Source organism: Malus domestica, chromosome 17 (assembly GCF_042453785.1).
Source record: "Malus domestica chromosome 17, GDT2T_hap1".
In the NCBI taxonomy this organism is placed as follows: domain Eukaryota; kingdom Viridiplantae; phylum Streptophyta; class Magnoliopsida; order Rosales; family Rosaceae; genus Malus; species Malus domestica.
Window position 1 is genome coordinate 1054242 of NC_091677.1, and position 12038 is coordinate 1066279.

The 12038-nt window shown below is 33.7% G+C and overlaps 1 protein-coding gene across 1 annotated transcript; it reads right to left on the reverse strand.

The window, feature by feature from the left end:
* Positions 1–254: 254 nt before the first annotated feature.
* Positions 255–4571, reverse strand: LOC103404226 (lysine histidine transporter 1-like). Its single transcript, XM_008343123.4, has 7 exons — positions 4413–4571; positions 2713–2870; positions 2094–2477; positions 1136–1635; positions 938–1029; positions 781–849; positions 255–686 (listed from the first exon to the last, which is right to left on the reverse strand). Exons 1-7 carry the CDS (start codon positions 4437–4439, stop codon positions 588–590), a joined length of 1329 nt encoding a protein of 442 aa, XP_008341345.3. The 5' UTR covers positions 4440–4571; the 3' UTR covers positions 255–587.
* Between the last annotated feature and the right edge of the window lie 7467 nt (positions 4572–12038).

Genomic DNA, 12038 nt, shown 5'->3' on the forward strand with positions numbered 1-12038 from the left:
TAGTTTGGAAACTATAATCGAGTATATCTTAGCACTACAGCTTTCCATAAAGTGGTTCCAATAATATAGTTTCATATATAATACTCTTACACTCTCTTTTACTAATTTTTGTTACACTATCAATCACTCACAGGTCATGCTATTCATAGATTGGTTCAAAGGATTCGAAGTGCTTCATTCACCCAATTTCTGATCTTCATGTAAAAATTCTTTCAAAAAACTCAAACATCTTTCAATGTAAATACACATGAACCTTCTTTAATAATCTCTTATAACTTCGAAATGTTTTTTTATACAGTTACTAACCTCGTAGCAACGCGCGGGCCATATTTCTAGTATATATAAATACATGCATATATATTCACCATTACAAACAGAGAAAATGAAACAGAATGCCAATCCGTACTTCCACAAACAACCTTATTTATTTTCAGATCTCCGATTATCGCTAGACCCTCGAGGCACATAGTCCTAATTAGATTGATCTTCATCATCATCAACAGCTTCATTTTTCTTGTTTTTTAGGTTTTTGAGATTCTTGCAGCAACCTACTATCCTTTTTTGGGCCGGGAAGGATGGTGAAGGACTTAAGAGTAAAATTTGTAGGTCTTGGCTTGAATGATGATCGATCTCAATCCTCCGATAGGTGATAGAACCATCAAAAGAACACCCAAAAAGATGCAGGTCTGAAAATGAAGTAAAATAATTATTAGGTTAACTAATATAAATTAAAGAAATGTCAACTTATGGACAACGAAGTATGAGTACGAATGAACATACATAGTTGCACCACCAAGACAAGCTGAACTTCCTCGGCTTGTAAATGGCAAGCCACATGACACAAGGGAGCTGCATATAATAACAAGATTCAATCAAAATGTACAAGTAACGTTACGCTATGTTTTGAATTAGGTGTGGAGAAAAACTGTGGGCTTACGAAGTAAGTTGTTGGAGCGAAAGCAAATCCTCCGAAAAATCCAAGGAGACCACCGAAGAAGGGGAAGGTAATGCCAATGAACATGGTGAATGCTGCAATACAATGTCAATTAGAACTCATTTATCCACCTTCAGGTAACAACATGCGCATTTAAGCTCATGTTATAACTTGATGGAATAAAGGGAAAAGGGTACTTACCGACATATATATTACGCGAAATGAAGCGAAGCGTTCTTGTTGGTGCGAAATTCAACTTCTTTACCAACACAGCTTCGATCATGTCAAACACCGGCATTGCGTAAATCTGATAGCTTCCGATGACATGGATGACAACAAACATGTTGGCCACTGCAATGAGCCAGGCAGGTTTTTCAAGTGAAATGAGGATGTTATCCTCAACTGTATTGCCAAACATGTAGAATCCGACCAGAGCAACTGGGAAGTAGCACAAGGCGACAACAATGTAGGCGACGATGACTCCTCTCCACATGGGTCCCTTGGATGGCTTCTCAGGTGTAGATGGAATTGTTGCTTGGATTTCCAGAACAACATTGTGACCAGCATAAGCAAAAGCCACGTGACCCAAGGAAGTGAAGAAATTGAGCACAGTTCCTGATGTAGACGTGGCCTTGTACCCATATGCGACATTGTCTACCACACCCTTGTCCACAGAGGCTCCCCAAGCGATGGTAGAGTAACTGCATCCATCACAAAATCAATTGAAAGATATTAATTAAACATTAATTTGAAAACACTTGTAACTTTTTTTATGCCAATTGATGTGTTGTTTTTGGTTATCTAAGAGCACTAGCTTGTCCGAGTACATTTGTAGTTTTTATTAAAAATATATTTGCCTCCTGAGATGCACTTGAAAGTGAATTCTAAGAAGTATATAACAGATGCTTTTCCAAAGAGTTTTTATGATTCACAAGTAATTTTAACTGTTTCTTCCAAACGTAGTCAGAAAATTTTAGATTTTCATATAAAGATCTTTTAGCCCTATCAAAGTGGTTCCAAACAAGTTAATCAATTTTTTTTAATAAATCACACTTTTTAACTTCTTTCTTGTCAAACCATGTCATAAGCATTTTTATTACCTAAAAACACTATGTCATTCTAAAAGTACTTTCAAACAATTTAGGTTGAGAATATATACCTCAAGGACATGACTGCAGCAGCCAAAGACACACCAGAGATGGAGTTGAAGTTGGGAAGGTGGGAAAGGACAAAGTGAACAGATGCAAAGATCGTGATGAAATAGGTTAACTTGATCTTTTTACAGTCTGAGCACACAGAATTGTGGACCTTCTGCAGCGATTTTCCTCCGGTAACCATGTAGACGATGTTGACGCCGACCTCGACGATGAGCTGTTGAGGCACAACAATGTAGAGGCCAAGCTTTTCACCAAATGCATACTGCCCCAGCTCGTGGTATCGATCAAACCGTTTGCCTGGAACCATCTCATGCATTTCAACCATTTGCCACAGTGTGTACAATGTGATGATCCATGACAGCACCAGAATTACCACACCAGGACCCCTGAATTAGCACAATGCGAAGGCAAAGTAACAGCAGTAAAAAGTAGGAAAAATATTTTGCGCACTCATTTTCTCCTTTTTCGTACCCTTACTAATTTTTGTCCAAATGTAAAAAGTAAACACGGGTGTGTAGAGAGAGGAGTATGAGGAAATCAAATTCCCAAGTGATGTGACGAATTGTATAATTATTTGATATTGACAGAAGATTACGGTTGAGTTAATTAGGATTGACATACCATCCAAGATTGGCCATGGCGTAAGGGAGACTGAGAACACCAGCTCCAACCATGGCAGTGACATTGTGGAAAGCTGAGTACCACCATTTTGCATTCCTTGAAGCAGTGATTGGAAGCCACTCTTCGATTTTCTTCTGCTTTGCTAATTTTTCTTTTATCTATCATACACAATAACATATGTTGTTTCATCAGCATCAATCATGGAAAATTGACATATCATTATTCGCTTCAACGAAATCAACATTGTCGGGGTCGGTTAGCTAAGACAATTATTGACATGTCATTTTATCTTTAGCTACAAATCACATTAGAGCACAGTGTATAAGACCGTATTGTAGTTATGAGGAAGAATAACTTTCTACATGTACAGAGCTAAATATCTTCAGCTAATAAAGGACGGATGAGGAAATATTAAAAATTCTCCGTAAATAAAAAAGGGCTATGGTGTGATTGGAATTCTAGGGGGTTGGGAGAGAGGAGGGGGAGGGGAGGGGAGGGGAGGGGGTGGGGGAGGGGGGATTGGCAATGAATCTTTGGTATCTGGTGGTATCCCTGATTTAGAATTAGGGGAGGAATCAAGAATCCGGATCCTCTCCGATTCTCTTTGTCAGGATTTCAAAGATTTTATGGATGGTGTTTGTAAAAATTATTTTAAATATTTTTATTTAAAATTATAAAAATTAACCGTATGATATTAAATAATTGGGATCAGGATCCTCTCTTAAGTAAAGGATGAGGATCCTTCTGACCAAACTCATCGAATCCTTGAAATTTTATCCAACGGTTACAAACAGGAGCCTCTTTAAAAGTTATAATAATTGTAACCGTTAGATAAAATTTCAACTGCCCGATGAACTTGGTCAAAAAGATCCTCACCATTTTCTCAGGAAAGGATCCTGATCCCAATAATTGAACATCATTCCCGAATCCCTAAGATTCTCATCAAAAAATCCGAAAAGGATCTTGTTGGAGGAATCAAAACTCAAAAGTTAAGGCTTTTCATCCAACTTCATCAACTGTCGTAATTGAGTTGCTTCAAGTCTTGTTTGAGCAGTGTCTTATTCTCTGTGGGGCGTGTAGGGGCCAGCACTAGCTACTTCCTGACGAACCGGTCAAGCTTGGTTAATAGCAGTGCATCCCATAATATATTATTATTTTAATTCAAATCTTTTATTTTATAAGAATAATGTTTTTCATACTATATTTTTATACTATGTCAGATGACATCTAATGTGAACAGTCGCATCATTTGTAAAATTTACAAAACCTAAGGAACGAAATGAGAAAAACTTCTCGTATATCACAATCATCATTTAATTAACTAGTTTTTCTTAATTATTAATTTATTAAATAATGAACTAAATTTAAAAATCTAATAGCATGAAAATATGGTACAAAAACATAGTCCAAATAGAATTACTCATTTTATAATGATATAAAAATCCGACCTGAACCTAGTTTGCAAAATAATATCTTCTTCTGTGGTGATGTTGATATTATAAGCACACAAACCTTCAAACAAAAAACAAAAGACAAATGATGTAGCTTGAGTCAAAATATATGCTTGTTTTCAAATTCACTCTCAAGTCGCTTGTATAGTTCAAAAATGTTTAGTTTCACAGACATAGAGATTTAGTGAGAGAGAGAGAGAGAGAGAGAGAGAGAGAGAGAGAGAGAGAGAGAGAGAGAGGGAGACTAACTTCGTCAGTTGGAGCTTGGGTTCCCATGGCTGGCACAAGATTGCAAGGATACACGACAAAGACGACAATCACAGATAAGAGAGAGAGAGAGAGAGAGAGAGAGAGGAAAAAAACAAGCGGAATTCAACTCGAGTCTCGAGCACAGAAATTGACCAGGGGTCTAGGGTGCTCTTTCTATATATATAATACAAAGATCCAAGGTCACACGTGAGGATTGGACTAAATTACCCTTCCAACTCAGTAGAAAAACTCAGTAATTATCTTGCTTTTGTGTCCATTTCATTCCAATACTCCTTTTTTTTGTGTGTGCACGTATACTCACTGAAATTTCCTGGAAACATCCACCTTAGACTCAAAAAAGAAAGGGAAACAAAAATGGAAAGGAATTTTGAGGAGGCGTATAAGTTATATATTTCACAAGTATACTAGCCTAAAAGATATATAATTGACAACTTAGATGAAGGTTTCACAAAGCAAAAGGGAAGATAAAAAACAAATAATATTGCAAGGTTAAAAAGTCAAAAAAATAAAATAAAATAATAAGGTTTCATTTGGAAGGAGAGATTTCTGGAAATATGGATTGGAGAAGGCTTTCCCAAAACAAACGATTGAACGTGCAGGAAAACCTCAAATAGTTATACCAAAAAGAAAAGAAATCCCTACATATATACAAATAGTTTAGGAAACATCAACAATAAGATCCATTTTGGATGGATAAATTTAGAAAAATTGCAAATACATTCTGCAACTTAAAATGACAATATTCCATGTGATATTGTGTACTTTAAAAGCGGTTGGGTTCATTGAATCATTTTTAAAATTCATCTGTTTCTTCTGTATTTACCACACTATTAAAACAAAGTTTAATGTATTGTTAATTATCACCATTAAAGCATTTAAATTCCTGTATTTTTTTAAATGTTAAAATGGACAACGAAATATGTATATAACTTTAAGGATGTCAAGGGGGTCAAACCAAAATTTTTTTTTTCTAAAACCACAAAGTCTGTTTCGCTCTATCATTATTATCATGGAAAGTGATAATGAGATAGATTTATTAAAAAAGACGAAGAGTACAATTTATCAAGGAAACATAAATTCTAATCTTGATCATAATAGCAATCATAACAAACAAAACCTTCAATAACCAATACAAGATAAAATAATGGCAACAAAATATAACCTATCGAAAGCAGTAGTGTGGAAACTCTACATAATCATGATGATAACATAGGAAAATAAAATCATGAGGAGAATCCCACCAAACAAGACCAATAAGTATAACTTCTTTGTTCGTCATCGATAAAATTATTCTCGTATTGCCGAAGTTTTATAAATAAATAAAAAATATTAGGGTTAGGACCAAAGTTGACATTGCCAGCAAACCACATGCATGCATCGATATCCCTAGCTAGATTCATATAGCAGACAACTTAAGCAATTTGGAGCGCAACTAGCGGTAAGCTTGCCAGGTTGTGTCACTGCCCATAATATTGATTTTATCTGTCTGTCGGCTTCTTGGCCATTTGATTCTTCATATGAAGACTTTTATTTTCTTTTCTGTTTATGTTTAAATTCCATCTTTACTATTCTCTAAATTCTAGTTTGTATTCTATCAATTATTAATTGCCTTTTACATATTATGGTCTCATTAATTTATAATTCGAGATCACGACATGGCTTGTCCTTAACAAGGAATTGGAATGATAGAGTTGTTTTAACTTTTAGCTAACCCCTTCATTACATGAGAGTGATGATTATATGCTCTTCTTTTGTCCACAAAAAACTTAGATTTGAGAGTTGAGACATTGTAATATGATGACGTGCATTTACAACTGATACGCAAATCAAGATACAAAGTATTTCATAAACATGACTTAGTTCGGTTGATTAAGATAATGTCCCGTCTTTAATTTGAACCCAATTTTTTTGGGAAACATGTTTATATATACTTACATTATAGAGACTCACACCTGATGGCCACACGAAATATGATAATGTGCATTTATAATTAATAAGCAAATTAAGATCCAAAGCATTTGACAAATGCAAGTTAAATCAGTTAGCTAGAGCAGTGTACTTGTTTTTTACCAAGATTCAAATTCCTATATTGTAAGAGTTGTGTAAAATATTGTATTAGCAAATACAAAGATATAAAGTAGTTCTTAACAACAACAAAAAAAGTCAACTACATAATTGGTCCCTAAACTTTTATGATAGTTTAGATTTCGTCCCAGAATTGAAAAAGAGGTTTAATTTTCATCCTTCAATTTTAAAAAAAATGTAGAGAATTGGTCATTCCATAATGGGGATGAATTTCTGTTATTTTACATGTACTTGATACGAGTGATCCCTAAATAACAGATGCAGATTAGCAGCATGGAGTTCAAATTTTTTACACCAATTTTGTGTGTGACCTTTCTGTTTATGGACTCTGTAGCATGTAGTGTGTTACTGTGTTATATATAAAAGGTTTTGCTACTAGAAAAGGGTATAATGGTAATTTGCGGTGATTGTTAGGGCATTGGGTAAGGAGACGGCAAGGCAGTGCTGGAACAATCATATCGTGATTGAAGAAATAAGATCAATACAAACATTCATGGAGGAATCGAGTAGAAGTGGATGGTGCCAAATTAATGTAGATTCGCTCGAGTATCTGGAAACGTGATTAGAAAGTTTAAAAGTGTGAGACCAATCTATACGGTTCAGATGACATATCCATGGAGATTCGATGAGTGTCCTAGATATAGGGAGAGGATCCTTACCGGATCCATTTTGTGGGGATCCTAGTAATTCTCACATCTTAGCCGTTCATCGTACATCGTGCGATCAATTTTCGTCATATGCTATTTGTGTTTACTTTTAAATAAAAAAAAATCAAATGATTTCTAACCGTACAATACACGATGAATGACTAAGATGTGATGATTCCTAAAATCCCAACAAAATGGATCCGGATGGGATCCAATCCCCTAGATATAAAGATTTTATTATATTTTTGTGTATGACATGCAATAGAATAATGAATGGTTGAACATGTGGTAAATGATCCAATATATAAGGATCCCGCCAACAAAAATCTTCAATCTCCCAAATCAAGAGAATGACTTATCTACACTTTTTGATAAATCATCATAACATTTCAGACCAATAATATGATATCACGTGTTTTAACTTTTCATCGGACTTATCTACACTGCATTTACGCCATGACACTATGTGATATCTTATATAACATCGTCTAATTCGTCCGTTATCGCAGTGGGATATTAATGGTGTAGAAAAAAATCTCTCTCCATAACCGTATATAGTGTTTTAACTATTCACATGGCATACCTACTTTGCATTTACACCATGACTCATAATAACATCCCAGACCAATAATGTGATATTTTACATATCATCGTTTTATTCGTCAGTTATTGTAGTGGGATATTAAAGGTGTAGAAAATATCTCTCTCCATAATCATATATAGTGGCATTACATAGTGTCTACTTTTTGTTAGTCATCATTGGTCAACCACATCTTAATTTGCTAGGTTTCAACTTTCAAACGCTTAGATTCCACCGCACTTGTATCTTTTTTAACCTTAAGCTACCCAAATTTGATTTCTCAAGTGACACAACCTTAAAAATTTGCTCCTCCCTTTCAATATAATTTGACTTCTTCAGGAGAATCTAACTGTATACTCATTTTCCTTATAAGATGAACCGGAAATGATATTGTCATAAGCAACAATTATTTCTAAAGTATTACACGTATAATATATTTTTTTTTTGGTAAATTACACGTATATTATTGGAGAGAATCATATGTTGTGTAAGACATTATACATTTTATTTTACGTTTTCAAAAATGCATTTTAAACTTATCGTAATTTTAACTCATTAACGTATTCCTTTGATATGTTAACGAACCTCTATATATATATATATATATATATATATATATATATGCGCTTACTGCTTGCTATGAAAACACCATTTTCTTTAAGTATTTTAGTTTATAATAAAAGAATTGTAAAGAATTCGACGGTGACTCACTCGTTCAATATTTATAAAATAATAAGCAATATGGTCAATGATTCAATGGGTTGCAATGTTCCTAAAGTTGCGTTTATGAATCTTACTTTCCTGGTTCTTCCTCCCACTCCCAAGTTGTAGGCGTGGGTGGGACTTACACTATTGATTTTTTTTTGGGTCAGGAACAATCTTTGCAAGTCAAGCTAGTTGGCTGCTAGGAAAGGAACCGGATCCCCTCTTGAGCTTAGTAGGCTGAGCCTTCAGAGCAAATCACACGGACCATTGAAATTTGATTCAACGGCTGCAATTATTAAAACTTTTAGAGGGTCCCATGTTTGTAGCCATTGGATCAAATTTCAACGTCCGAATAATTTACTCAGGAGGCTCAGCCTCCTAAGCTCACGAATTTTTACATCAGATGCTGACGTCCCATGACTGCAAGTCCACTTTTGAGGAAGAGCAAAAACCATGAAACGTATACATACTTAAGTCGATATTTCGTACGTAGTCCACTTAGTGTACCAAAACAATGATAATCGAAGCTACATAGGGTTTTATTAACTCTATCCAAAAAATTTAGAGGAAATTTGTATAAATTTAATGAACATTAAGATCAACCGACGAATGATACTTGTATGTATAATTGTACATAGCTGTCAAAGACTCAAAGGGCAGGAAGCAGCAGGTACAAATTATTTCTTTCAAGTTGGAGCTATCTGCAACTAGCAGTAGCAGCTGCTAGGGAAAACTGTGTGTCCACTGTCCATACTTAATGTCCTTATATAAGTACGAAATCGTCAATGGCAACTTGAAGTTACGGAAGCTTGTGCTTGCTGGATTCACCCTGATGATGTTAACACGAAGAGTTTATTTTGCGAGCTAGCAAGTACCACACATTTGCTTTGTTCTTTGCGTGAGTAAGGGGATCAGTACGTGTAATATAATACGCTACAAAATAAATACTGAAAATATGAGTACACCCCTTGAAATTTAATTTTCTTTAACCAAAACCTATCATGATAAATTTCTATAACAAAAACCTAATGACTAGGCTCCAACTAAGCAATATCCATAATTAAGTTTGACTTGGCAAAATTTGTATTTTTGGATGTCTAAATTACCCCTAATAACACTTACTTTGGGTCTCTCACTTATTATCTACATTTATTTTACATTATTTCATTCAATTACATGTCTTCAAATACCTTATGAAGATTTGGAAAAAAATTTAAATGTCATGATTCCTATGCATTTAATAACAAAAATTTACATGATACCAATGTTCCTTATATAGTTGTTTTTACAAGATGCTAACAGGTAAATTAGTATATCCTACAAATATAAAAAAAATTATTCAAAATTATCAATATTTTAAATATAACATAGGTAAATTATTTTGCACAACATATATGTAATAACAATATAAGTTCCTAGTAAATTATGTAATGATACATGCAAAATAATTTACCTATAAAATAAAAGAATGTTGATTGATTGCACACTCTATATAATAATAACAAAATGTGGCTATAGTATATATGTAATATCACATGAAAAATAATTTACCTACAAAATAAATAAATATTTTTAGCCAATTGATTCAAAATTAGTTTATTACATATTATTTTACATAAAAATATAGATAAATTATTTGTACGCATATATATAATTTTAATAAAATGTGCTTAATACATACATGCAAAATAATTTACCTACAATGATTGTCAAACAAATAAAAGAAATGAAACATATGATGGTAAAAGAAGTATAAAGTAGATAATTTTATGAGGGTAATGCTATGGAAACTAAATTTGTAGACTAAATTTTGGAAACTAAAGAAAATAGAAATTGATGATTAATTTATTACTTAAACGTTGATAAATGTGCTCATTAGTGCCACATCATTTAGTTTGCAAATTCAGTCTTCCTAGCATTATCCATATTATAATAATAAGGCACTTATTTCCCACAATTATGGCGGATAATTAAATTCATTAACACTAACATAGAGCACATACTTTGTGTGTGTAAATAATTTCTCTTAATAAGTGCAATTTTTTTTAATATTACATAATTATTGTTTTGTCCTCCTTACGTAAATATTGTGTATCAAAAGTGAGGGTAAAATTGAAAAAATAAGTATAAAAAGAGGGTAAAATAGGAAAAATAGGGATATGGTTGTCATTTTGTCAAAAGATACAAAATTACTAGTTTGCCCTCCTTTTGTTAATAGTGTGTATCAAAAGTGAGGGTAAAATAGGAAAAAAGTGGCAAAAAGTTGACAAGAAGGATTCTCTTAATAATAGTACTAGCAGAGAGCACACACTTTGTGTGTGTGAATAATTTCTCTTAATAAGTGCATATTTTTTTCTATTCTATTATTAATAGAAACTTCCTTGTCAACTTTTCCCCCTTTTTTTCCCTATTTTGCCCTCCTTTTTGTCAATAGTGTGTATGAAAAGTGAGGGCAAAATAGGAAAAAAGGGAAAAAACCGTCCACCTCCTCCCACATTCTCCTGCTTCAGTTCATTCAAACTATCCAAAAAACATTATGATTTCACTTACGTGTATGAAAAAATGATGGTGGGACAATTTCTCTTGATAAGTGCATATTTTTTATCTTATGCAAATATTTCGATATAAAATTACTATTTTTCCCTCCTTATGTAAATATTGTGTATCAAAAGTGAGGGCAAAATAGGAAGAAAAGGGGAAAAAGTTCAAAAGATACAAAATTATTATTTTGTCCTCCTAATGTCAACATTGTGTATTCAAAAATGAGGGAAAAATTGGAAAAAAAGAGGCAAAAAGTTGACAAGCCCTCTTCTCTTAATAATATAGATAGATATAGATAATTAGAGTGTTGTGGCACAATTGTAAATAGTTTGAAGATATAGATAATTAGAGTGTTGTGGCACAATTGTAAATAGTTTGAAAATAATAGGTATTTATTTTTTTACATGGCAGTCTACTTCAAATTTAAGTTTTATTTAAATGTTTAAAACAAGATGAGTTTTTATCAAATCACGTTATCTGGTGTGACTTATTAGGCATTGGGCTGATGCGAATTGAGTGGTTCTGAGTGTAGGTTGACTAGTTTGTGTATCTGCTGTTTTTTATTCATGTATTTTGTGGCTTGTGGACTTGGAAAATCATTTTTCCTTCTTCGTCTGGCCAAGTGTCCGTGCGTTGTTCGTATAACTTTTTGTCTGGATCAGAGACTGGGCTGTCTGCATGAAAGAAATCAAGAAAAGAAACCTAATAGGAGTATGAGTAGGACCAGAGGTTGACAAGGCCGTACGCAGTACCCAGAACAAGAAAACCAAAGGGAGCTTCTATTCGGTGTTTAATGTTACTTAATTTAATTTAATGTTGTTTAATGGCTTAGGAAGTTATAGAAAAAAATAGAATTTAAAAAAAATTTGTAAAAAAAAATATATATATATTTTCAAAAATAACTGCTAGCTGACATTAGTTAGTTGACGTTGAGTTTGAAATTGTGGCCCGGCCCGAGGCCGACTGGCCGGCTCATTTGGGCCGGCTGGCTGGCTCATTTGGGTAGGCCAGTTGGCCCTTCGACCCTTTTTGTCCAATGGGGCCCGG